This window comes from Polypterus senegalus, chromosome 14 (genome assembly GCF_016835505.1).
Source record: "Polypterus senegalus isolate Bchr_013 chromosome 14, ASM1683550v1, whole genome shotgun sequence".
Lineage (NCBI taxonomy): Eukaryota > Metazoa > Chordata > Cladistia > Polypteriformes > Polypteridae > Polypterus > Polypterus senegalus.
The window spans coordinates 63373146-63385554 of NC_053167.1; the positions used below are offsets into that span (position 1 = coordinate 63373146).

General features: G+C 34.4%; 1 protein-coding gene across 3 annotated transcripts in view; it reads right to left on the reverse strand.

Moving 5' to 3' along the window:
* The window catches only part of lpar3 (lysophosphatidic acid receptor 3), an 84475-nt gene that overhangs the window by 26000 nt on the left and 46066 nt on the right, over positions 1–12409 (reverse strand). For all 3 annotated transcript variants that reach the window (XM_039734737.1, XM_039734738.1, XM_039734736.1), the window contains one exon: positions 1782–2554. In XM_039734737.1, the coding sequence (XP_039590671.1) occupies positions 1782–2532 (751 nt within the window). In that variant the 5' untranslated portion in view covers positions 2533–2554. The remainder of the gene's footprint in view (positions 1–1781; positions 2555–12409) is intronic.

The following is a 12409-nucleotide window of genomic DNA, read 5'->3' on the forward strand; positions in this document are numbered from 1 at the left end:
AGTAAAATATTTTATGCTGTGTAAGTTTTCCTTCATGTTCTACCTGCTTGGATGTTATCAACTCTTATTGATCAAGTTATTAAACAGCCCTACTCAAACACACACCCAGTAAGCCGATAAAGAAACTCACCCTTTACAAATTCGGGAAACATTTTGTAATTAAAGGGATCAAAAGTATAAAACTGCTATTTTTCTACATGCAATGCATGTTATGGACCAAATTGAGCTATGTTATAAAAAGCATCCTGTGACATTCACAAAAACAGGATTCACGCATTCACAGTCTTTGAACCTCCCTGCAGATCTTTCTATTATATTTAATAAAAAGGCTTACTAACTTCTCACCTAAATTAAGAGTGAAGCTCATTAAGGGTCTGATCAAATGTTCTAATAGAGTGTTCCACACTGGCTTGATCGAATATCATCACTTTTTCCTCCTGCTTTAATCATGCACTGCAGTTTAACTAACGAGCATATTTCTGAAACCTTAAACAGGTCAAATAAAAGATTTGTAAAATAGTTGAAATGTGGCAGCTAACAGCTATTAATTCAGTCTAGAATAGCCTTTGTTGAAAGTAGTGAACAAATGAGTAAAGAAGCAAACAATGCAACTGAGAAAACACAAATACCACATACAGACAACTGCATGCATAACACACGCACCCCCCTACCTTTTACTCAACTTTCAGGATATTGTCTCACTTGCAGAAACCAGCATTCATGAATGCTAACCCTCAATCTAGTAAGTGTGAAGGTGCAAATCTGACCGAATTACTGGAAATATTTAGTGTTCTCTGTCTGAAATAATCATTAAAATAATCTGTTAAAAACACATACTTTTCAGAGCCTCCCAATCCTTTCCTGTAATTCTAATTTAAAAATTCAACCACTTTTCTGGACTTATAATTTATACGCAGCAGAAGAACAAGAAATAAAATTCTTCAGATTTTTTGGTAGCAATGGTACCTTCTAAATATGAATTTCATTTCTCATGGAGGAAGCAGAAAAGAAAGACTGACATTTCTTAGTTTTGTTCACTATAATATACAAGAAATATGCAGTTCCACTCTACAGTAAATAAAAATTCATACATTTACCTATTCAGTTTAAGTTTATTTTATAAAGATTTTCCTTGAAGGAAACTAACCAATCTGTAAGATGACTCCAATATCATAAATGACTTTGCATTTTATTTTAAAGATTAGTCACTTTGAAAGCAGTCTAGAAAAATGCAAGAGGCTTGTTAGTTTTAAAAAAAATCAACTAACAATTTCAAAGATGTTCATGGAAATATGTAATAGCACATTTGAAAATATTGTCCATTATATTTTTATAATAGTTTGAACAGTATAACTCAGTAGAGTCCATAGTATGACATTACACTGGTACAGTACATTAGATTGCAGAAGACTGATGTTAGAGAGTTGTAACACACTAAATTGCGATGACAATAGCAATCCAACTACTAATGAGACACTACCATAATATCATAAACAGAGATCAAACATGGAACAACCTACACAGCAAGCGTAAATGGCTTAGCACAAAAAAAAAAAAAAATCAACATATTAATAGTTAAAATAAATATTTGATGAGAGAAAGACGGATAAAAGATAATGAACTTCAAACATGACGTGTACTGAGTGATTCATGGATAAACCATTTCAAGTCTTCAACAAACCTTAGAGGGTTAATAATCACAAAACACATAAGACCAGGAATGTTTAAGTGAATGTTACTTCACATTACAGTTATAACTCATAGGATTATTATGGACTCACCTAGAACTGTCATTACTGTCTTCATGAGCTTGATTGGGGTTCGTCTGCGACTTATCGAACCATTGGTGTGCGAGGACAGAACAATTGTTTTCTTCTTCACATACAAGTAAATCCTCAGGTAAATAACCAGCATTATTAGAAACACTACAAGGTTCGACACAGACCAGAAAATTAAATAGCTTCGACTGTACACCGGGGCCAGCACAGAACAGACATCAAGGCTGCAGATGCAATTCCAGCCCAAACTTGGTACTGCCCCCATCAAGATGGACACAGCCCAGACAAGAACAATGAGAAAAATCACACGTCGTTTGGTGAGGTTACTGTGCACCTTCATCCTCATTACTGAGATATAGCGTTCCAAAGCTATGACAAGCAGGTTTGCAAGTGATGCAGACAAGCTGGTGTCCAAAAGGCCTTGGCGCACAAACCACCAATGTACAGTAAGAGTTGCTGAAACGGGCCCGGTGTTAAACATTAGGTAAACATATGCTATACCTGCAAAAAAATCTGCTGCTGCCAAGTTAGCAAGCAAGTAATAAAAAGGAAAATGGAATCGTTTGTTGATAATCACTGCTGCTATTACCATTACATTAGACAGGAAGATGAAGAGACAGAAAAATGATCCAAAACATAAGACAATTATGAGAGGTGTCCCAGACCAGTCAGGTGCAGCAGTGCATTCTTGATTTTGATTATGACTGTTGTTATAAAAAAAATCCATAGTCTTCTCAAAGTAACACCTATTCATCGTGGCTCACTTTTGTGTCTCTCTGCAAGATAAAAAGAAATGTGTAAGTGTGCTTAATTTTCATTCATGTTTTAGATTATAATTTAAATTCAATTAATAACCACTCACACACTTACAGTATACTTGTATACATTCAGTGCCATGAAAAGTATTTGTATTTTTTATTTTGAATTGCTGCATATTTTTCATTATTACATTCTCAACCAAAACTTAACATTAGTTAAATGAACTTAAAGAAGTTTACTTCATGCCCAATACCCAGAGTTTAAAGGTAACTGCACCAAACTAGCTACACCATCTTTAGCAATGACAACTGCAGTAAGAAGTTTCCCTTAGTGCTTGATCAGCGTTTCTCAGTATTGCAGAAGAATGTTGCCCACAATTCCCAGCAGAAATGTTTCAGGTCTCTAACAGTGTAGATTTCTGAACTTCAAATGTTTGCAGCTTCTTTAAATTAATATAAAAAAGCCACAACATTAATCGCTACAAATGTAAACATTTGGGCTTTAACAGGCTAGGGTGCTAAAAAGCAGCCCGATGATGAACACTACTGAATAATGAAAGGCTGCAAATACTAACAAGTAAAAATTGGATTCATAAACCAGAACCCCTAGAAAATCAGAGAGAAAAGCAGGATGAAAATATTGTTAAAAAGTACAAACAAAAAATTACATTACCCCCATATAATTGCTTAGTACATTTCAATTAAAACTTTACTAAACTTTGTTTTGTAATTTCTACATGACTCCAAAACACAAACTGAGAAATAACAGCTCTCTTAATTAAGCTAAGCGTCCAACTTAAAAACAGAAGTTGGTTGAAACAAAAACCACTATCCTACTACCACAGCGGGGTAACAGGAATGAATCTGGGAACCAGTGCACTAGACCAATTTGGGGGGTATGGAGTCAATGTGACGTCTTTAAACCAATTGGAGAAAGAAATCATATGTGCTAGTTGCAAGTAGCAAAATATTCGAATGAACATTTACTGTTTTATATAAGTCAATGTTTTATTTTCAGTTTATTACAAGATTAATTGGAATTACCAGTACTATGGATTTTGATTGCAAATATTTATTGTAAGCCACTCAACATGTATCAGAGCAGGTTGCAGACAGTCTATTCGTTTGAAAATAATTGGGACCATTTCCTGATTGTTGAGGTGTGAAAAGGTGTCAATGTAATGCCTACAGAGAGAGAGAAAAATTCAGAATTATGGGTAGCAGATTTTAAACTAATAACATAAAATGGAATCTTGCATACATCATCTGGTATTATTTCATTGCAGAAAGAAAGAGGATTGTGTTTACAAATATTCCGACCACCTTCATCCTACTATATAATCCACACACCCTCCCCATTTACTACAAAAAAAATTATAACCCGCAGGTTAAATTTGGGAAAAGACAGGTCTTAATATTTGTTAGGTTATAAAATCAGGCTGAACTTAAGTACTAAAATGGCAAACCCTAATTAATTCCTTTAACTGAATAAAGTTCTCTGAAGGAGCAATACTTTCTTCATGCTTGAAAGCAGCATGGTTAATTACTTTGTACAGAAAGCACTCGACTTCGGCTGTCTATTCTATATAGTACTGTAACCGATGAACAACCTGAGTAAATTCATTGAGAAAAATGCAATAATGCAAAACTGTAAATTGAGCAAATTCATGCAAATGCACATATACATTTTTAAAAAATAATTAAAAACAAAAAAAAAAAAACAGCACCTTCATTTAACAATACATAATACCATACATCACAGCGCCAGGCTGTCTACTTGTGTGCATTTAACTGCCAGTTGGCATACCACAAATTGCATTTTAGTGAAGCAGTGTTACTAATTTTTAACTCCAGAGCTCTTCAAATTTAATAATGGTTACAACACTACTGCCAGTCAGTGACTGGACCAACCCTAAGGGTTACAATTGCTTAAATGGCAATACATCATCAGGGCCAATTTAAATTACATCATGCTATAAAACACTTCTACAGCCTGAAGAAATCAGATACCTTCTCATTGTAACAGTTTTTTTCAAAGAGAACTAACATTGTAAGTTACTATAGGAACTTAAAAGTATGGCTTTAAACAAAACATATGTTTACTATGTGTCAATGGACTAAAATTCAGCACTAAAATGCAATTTTAAAAAAATGAATACATTTAAAGAGACATTTTACATCATGAACACTCACTGGAAAATAGCAATTGTATATTTATAGTGTTGCACTTTGAGACAGGCCACCAGGTAATTTGCAAAAACATTATTTTAGTTATGTCAGACTTCTGAGTCTGAGAAAATGCCAGCACAACATGATTATCCTTGTGGTACATCTTGAAAAAACGAAAAAGAAAAGAAAGAGGAGGAAAAAAAGTAAACACATATTGCGTTTTTAAAATGAGGTTCACAAACGGCCAAAGCAAATATTGCTTTACTCTCTATATTACATATTAAGAATTTAGAAATGTTATCCTTTATTTGGAATATAATAAAGAATGGATCTAATTATATTAACTGTCCTACTTCATATATATTGGATTAAGTTTCAAAAGAAGGAAAAATGTAATTTATAGAGTTCTTTCGAGAGAAAAAAAAAAAAACAATTGAACTAGTACATTGACACACAAATACAGTTTTCATTTGAGTTAACTCTATGCTAAGTTAATTAAAGCTACAAAAAATGACTAAAGCATAAAAATGACTTCATCTCCTTGCCCTCCAAAAAAGCACTGTAATTGCATTTGCAGTCAAACTAAAGTGCTAATATTGTTAAATGCAGTGTATGCACTCAAAAATAGAACAGTTTTAAGTAATACTAACATAGCGGAAATCCTAAAATAGGCAAAGAGTAACAAATACAAATGAAAGAAAACAGGCCACGTACGAATAGACTTCGATTTTAAGGAAACAAATTCCATTTTCAAAATATTACATTTAAAAAACAATTTTTTCACCTATCACCCATGGTTTAATACAGGCCATGTGCAACTGTAGTGATAGTATGTGGTAATTATGGCTTTGTCTCACCTTTACATGTGAATTCACAGTTACGTATGTTCTATATAAATCATTTACTCATATAGCCACCTATTGCTTAAACTTTATTCCGCTACAGAGCTACTAAGGATCACAGCACACATTGGCAGTGTCTGACTAGAATAGAACTTAAGTTTTGTTAATTTAAGAAACTGCTCCTCCTAACACCTGTTTTTTGAGTTTAAACTAATTTTCTACTAGCCTGTAAAGCATACTCTGTTTCCACTGTAGTTTGATGACTAGACACCATGAGGCATCTTTGGAAAAGCTTTGAGACGAATAGCAAAAGCATCTTCTATTATAATTAAACATTTACAAGAGAGCTTTGCTGTATTAGTAACTATCCAATCTAAACCATCCACTCTGTCCTTCTCTGTTAGCAAACACTTTCTGGATATTTGTTTCTCTGTATTCTCAAAGCTATCCTGTATAATTGTTTGCATCTTTCATTTTCCAAAACTGATTATTCCATTACTTCCTTCCAACACTTTAGCTGTAATGCACTTTAAGCAGCCTGTCCTATAGATACCAGGTTGGTATGATCCATTGCACAGTACATAATGAGATCATGCCTGCTAGTTTCAGCATTTACTGTTATTTTTTTTTCTTCTTTTCTCCCTGGTATGCAGTGATTTCTCAGAAATACAATCCATAATACAAGTAGCACTTTGCCCTCAATCTCCAAATCAAGTACTACCAATATGCTAGTGACCCTCTTACTGGTGAAAACTGAAGAATAATATGAACAAAGACGATTAGCTTTTTCCTTTATTTGTACATTTTATTTCACCCTTGCTGTTCCTAATGCATTTCACCTCCTCCTTAAGTGTTTTCTTTAATCAATCAATAAAATGTTGAAAGAAGCTCCAAGGGCTATCTTTTGCCTAATTAACAATAGTTTTTCCAACTGTCTTTTGGCACTACTAAGTTCCGTTTTTAAAAAAATCCAGTATACATTTGCCATTGGCCTAAGGTTAACACTGGTCCTATTTTACTTTTTTTTGTGATTTGTCTTCACTCCTTACATACGCTGTAATGTGTCTGAATTGAATTTACTACCAGTTTACAATAAACCAATGAAACATTTTCTCATACATGCAAAAAATATTTTAAATATTTTATTTCACTGTCCAGTTAAAATCAGGGATCTTTACTTTGTACATAAATTACTTTGATTCCCAATGGGACACTTTATAGTTTACAACTGTTTCCATTATGCATGCAAACTAATTTGTGCTTACATATGGGCCTTCTCAAACTGCAGACATTTGGAAACTTTAAACTGATCAGGCAAATTGTTTACCCCTCTTGATATATTTAAAAATAAAGTTAATCACTTGAAGAATTACACAACTAAGTGGTATAAGAGCATTATATTAAAAAGTAATTTAATGTCTTTGCAGACAAGTTGTACAGAGCATGCTTCATTTATGCAAATATATGTAAGAATGGAACAAGAAAATAATTTAGATGACTGTTTTAATAAACAGATGAAATACTGTACTACTTTCAGCATACCAAGTGAATTATAACGAATGATTTCGTTTCAAAATACTATATACAAACATATTTAAAGTTCATAAATAAATATTATTCTCTACAGCTTTGTTTTGGAAAGAAATTCAGCATTATGACTGGTTAGTTACGTACAACACAATGTTAATTCATCTTTTCTGAAAACAGTCAGCTTTGAGTTTAAGGGAGTGAATAACAGCTGCCCAAGACATTACAATCACCTGAAATAGATTTTCCTTCAGTGGTGCCACACAGACCTACACAGTGTACAGGCAGCATACATAATACAGTATATTGTGTACATGAGGTCATATGTATATCGATGTTCTAGCCTTTAATAGAGTCTAGCTGACTCAGCTTCTTTTAAAGTCTACATCGTCCATCAATGGCTTACCATGTCCCTTCTGATATCCATTCCTTTCTTCTGCTTTTCTGTCTATATCCTATCCACTCCTCACTGCTCTTAGTGTACAGTGAGGCCAGACTCTTTCACTTCTAATTAATGCTTTCTTCATTATTCTCACTCTCCATATTTTGTAATGCCTGGTATCTGTTTTTGATTTGAACAATAGCTTTCTTGGCTTCAATGTTCTTTAGCAGGTCCACAATGAAACGTTTCTTTGAGTTGGTCTTCTGCCCTGTGCTCCTTAATTTGAATCTCACAGTGGCTGTTGCTAGATGGTGATCACTTCCAATGTTTGCTCCTCTCCTCACTTTCACATCAGGCAGCGAATGCCTCCAAGTGTCATTGATCAGCAAGAGGTTGATCTGGTTCTTGTCTCTGAGGTTGGGCAGCATGTGAACTTATGTATATCCTGGGGTGAGAACATGATGCCTCCAAGAACTAAGCTGTTCAATAAGGTTTCGTCCATTCTTATTCCTGACTCCACATCCATGATACCTGATGACTCATTATGTGTGTTATCCATTCCACCTATGCATTCATGTCTCCCATGATAATGACAACATCATGATGTGATGTCTTCTCTACTTCCACCTGGAGTTGGTCATAAAATGAGTCTTTCCTCATTTTCATTGGTCGCTGCATAACATTGTATGATGGACATGCAGACCTGTTTCGCTTTCAGCCTTGTGAAGATCAGTCTATTGTTGACTGCTCTCCAGCGTATCAGTATTTTCTCTACCCCTTCCTCAGAACGTTATCATTTCTCCCTGACTAGAGGACTGTTTCTTATTAGACATTTTGTCAAATGAAACCTACTCAGCTTGCCCAATTACCTGTAAATATCCATCATACCCTTCCTGCTCCATCTTCACTGGCTCCCTGTGTCTTACATAATCGAATATAAAATCCTACTAATAACCTCGCTCCAAACTACATCAGTGACCTTCTCCATCACTATGTGCCTGCCCGCCCACTAAGGTCCTCTGATTCAGGCAATCTTGTTGTGCCTTACACTAATCTACACTCCATGGGTGACAGGGCCTTCAGCTGTATAGCGCCCTACCGAAATTAATCAGATCAGCTGACTCCATGAATTCTTTTAAAAAAACAACTCAAAACTCATCTGTTCTGGAAGGCTTTTAGCTCTACCTGACTTTATTACCCTTCTCTCAGTTTACCTCTCTGTCAAGATGCTCATGTAACCTGGATGTGTGTGCTAGACAATAAACTATGTTACCTGTTATGCTTTTTTTCTTTCTCTGAATTCACTGCCGTAATTTTTTTTATTTATTTGGTTTGTACAATCCTATATTCTGTATACCCTGCCATTCTTTATTATATTCTGTAAGTACCTTGAGCATGGGAAAGGTGTTATATAAATAAAAATGTATTATTGTGTTAAACTATACCTACTACTATAGTAATGAACAACACATAGGCTGCTACTATTTTGTGGAGATCCTCCAAAATTATTGTACATTCACAAAAAAGACAGAATTTAGAGATAGCCCAAATTCTAGGGGGGAAAAACGTGATAAGTACAGTGGTTCCCAAACTCTGTCCTTGGGACCCAAAGTGGCTTCAGCTTTTATAAAAGCCTCTCTCTTCATTATATTTTAGAAACTATACGTAAAATCCTTTCTCACTAGTAATGATTAATACATAGGCAGTAGAACTGTAAATAACACATACCGATCTGAAATGAATATATATGAAGTCTATCCAAGACATGCAAAATGACTGAGGACATAAAGCGCATCTCTAACTGGGTTGTTTACTCTGAGAATGCTTCACTCTTGTACTGTTTTGAAAAAATACCTATTTTTCAGGTAGGATGGGATTCCTCCTAATCCTTTAATAAGCACTATCTGGAGAAACATCAGATGCAATAAAAAATAATGTGATATCCTGAAGTATGTTATTTAAATGTCTATTTATGTTACTTAACTAGTAGAATTCGAATCCACATCCACCCCATAACTAAATTATTTGAAACTAGGAGGTAATAGTCACAAATATTCTCTACAAGAAATAATCCAAAGACATTTCAAAATCTGGCAAGAATTCATTAATGATCTTCTAAAATAAAAAAGTTGGGCCTATGTTTAACCTCTCCAGTGTTTTAACAGAAATGATTAACATCATCATATTGGGTACTCTATTTGCTTTATTCTTGGAGTCAGGTAGGGAAGGGGTGTTAATTTTGACTTAATTTAAACATAAATGTTTGGAATGCAGTGTTCACTGTATTTTTGACTGACCTTTTTTTTTTTTTATATAATCACAATATGACTTATAGGCTCAATAAAAAAACAATCCAACTGCAGCACTTTCTGGCTTTCTAAGCACAAAAGGCAAAAGTCACTTTGACCTCTATTATTTAAGAAAACCAAGTTACTCCTGGCATATAAAAGTTTTAACTTTATTATTCAGAAGAGAAGCTTAAAAAAATAAGCTAATTCTACTAGTCCATTTTTAGAACAGAAATATGAAATACTGATATAAAATTCTGTACAGCTTTATGTTAATTAGAATTTAATATAGATAATGCAAATAAAACTCACTATTTAGAAAATCTTTTATTAAATTAAGTTTAATAAAATTATCCTTTTTTTTTACTAAAATATATTTGCTGGCTATTAAGTATATTCCTTAGTGTGGAACTTGCTACAAACAAACCTGGACTTGTTAAAATTAGGGAACTATATAAACATGCTAAATTTAGAAAAAAAAAAATTGTATACAAAAAAAAACATTTCAATTACTTTCATTTTATTACTCAGTAATGAGATAAAACCTATCTGCATTGCATCATCTATATATATATATATCTATATATCTATATATATATCTATTATATATATATCTATATATATATATATAAATAAAGGAGAGTTGGGATCTGAGAGACTGTGTTTGTGGAGGGATGGAGAGTTAAGGTGGGTGGGGGAGTCACGTGATCATCTCCCCTCCCATTCACCTCATTTCATTCACTACAATTCACTCCGAGCTGAGCTCCGCAGCTGACGCGGTCCTGCCATTCTTTTCCTTAGTGTTTAGTCCTTTCCCCTTTACTGATTTACTGTTTAGTGCACGCGGTACTTACACAGTCACTCATAAAAGGGGAGATGACTCGGTGCAGGAAATGGGTATTAAAACTACCTTGGAAGACATGCAACCAACGAGGCGATTAAACGCATCTCAAGAGAGGTCTTCTAGGTTGAAAAAAAAAAATGGTTGGCTGCCAAAATCAGGCGGTTAAACAAATCTAAAGAAGACAGGATTTCTAGATTGGAAAAAGCAAGTACAGCTGCCCAAACCAGGCGGTTAAATGAATCTCAAGAGGAAATAACTTCTAGATTGGGAAAAGGACGATTGGGTGCCGAAACCAGGTGGTTAAAGGAATCTGAAAAAGACAGGACGTCTAGATTAGAAAAAGCACGATTGGCTACAAAAACTAGGCGGTTAAACGAATCTCAAGAACAAAGAACTACTAGGTTGGAAAAAAAATGATTGGCTGCCAAAACCAAGCGATTCAACAAATCCCAAGAACAAAGGACTTCTACGTTGTCAAAACAAGTCCGATGTAGGTACATAATTATTCCAACTACAATGACTGCAGTGAAGCACACGAGGTCTGCTAGTAGGTAATATGGTACATTGTACAATAAAGTGATTGAAAATACATTTAATCAGTTATAAGTCATTACTCATTGTCTATCTTTACTGTCCTTTTTAGGTTTTAACACTTTAACATTAAAACCTTACAATGTTGATGAAATATGCAAACACAAGTTAACAGATAGGCCACAAGAACTCCATTAGAGCAGTGAACACACAACTTTTTGGATCTTGAAGCAGATGGATTTGACAAACTACAGGAATCCATGTATTCATCCTGCCTTGGGTCAATGATACAGGATGGTAGTGACAGAGTAATAATGCATGGAATGTTTTTGGAACACATTAGGCTTCCTAATACTTACTCTGTGTTACTTGAACGCCAAAGCATACCTAAGCATTGTCACAGATCATATGCATCCCTTTATGGTCAAAGTCTAACCTTCTCAAATGGATCATTTTACCAGAATAATGATTTATACAACTCCCTATTGATGGAATCTAGGATCCAGAATATGATTTAGGAGATCATGCAATACCACCAGGAACAGAACAAGAAGCTACCTTTTGATTTGATCATTTATTATTGTATCAAGTATTTCAGCACCTTAAATTCAGACCTGTATATTATTTACCTCAAGCAATAATTCCAATAGCAAAGGTTATATCTAAACCACAACAACAGATGATTCTACATTGCCTCACTAAGATGAACTCTGATCAGGTGTAGCCTACAGTGGGCTTAGAGATCATACAGGGTTCTCTTTTGTCTTGCAACACAAATTGCTCAGAAATGTTCCAGCTCATCACAGCCATTATTCAAACAACTGGATTCTGCACAGGAACAGATAACATTTTAACCATTTTCTTACATTATTGAATATATCTCTCTCTCATTATATATACATATATATCTCACTCTCTCTCTATCAAGCTTAGAGGAAAAGAAAATAATGGTATGTGGTAACAGAAGTTACCAGGAAGCCAGAAGTAAAATCCAGTGTTTGAGGCTCAATGTTGTACTTCAGTTTTCAAACTATAAAGTTTTGCATTCTTTATTGGAAACATAAAATAGATGAGTTACACTGATGAATAATGTATTTTTTCCACCTCCACTTTAATTGTGTTTAGCATATATGCTTGTCACATTACTCTGTTCTAACTTACCATGTGAAATGGCTGGCATCTATATATTGACACCTGAATAGATCACTTGTGGTGGTATTAGAATAGCTGTCACTCTCAGCACTTGAAACTGTAGTTAATAGGCATGTTGATCTATGCCATTGAAATATG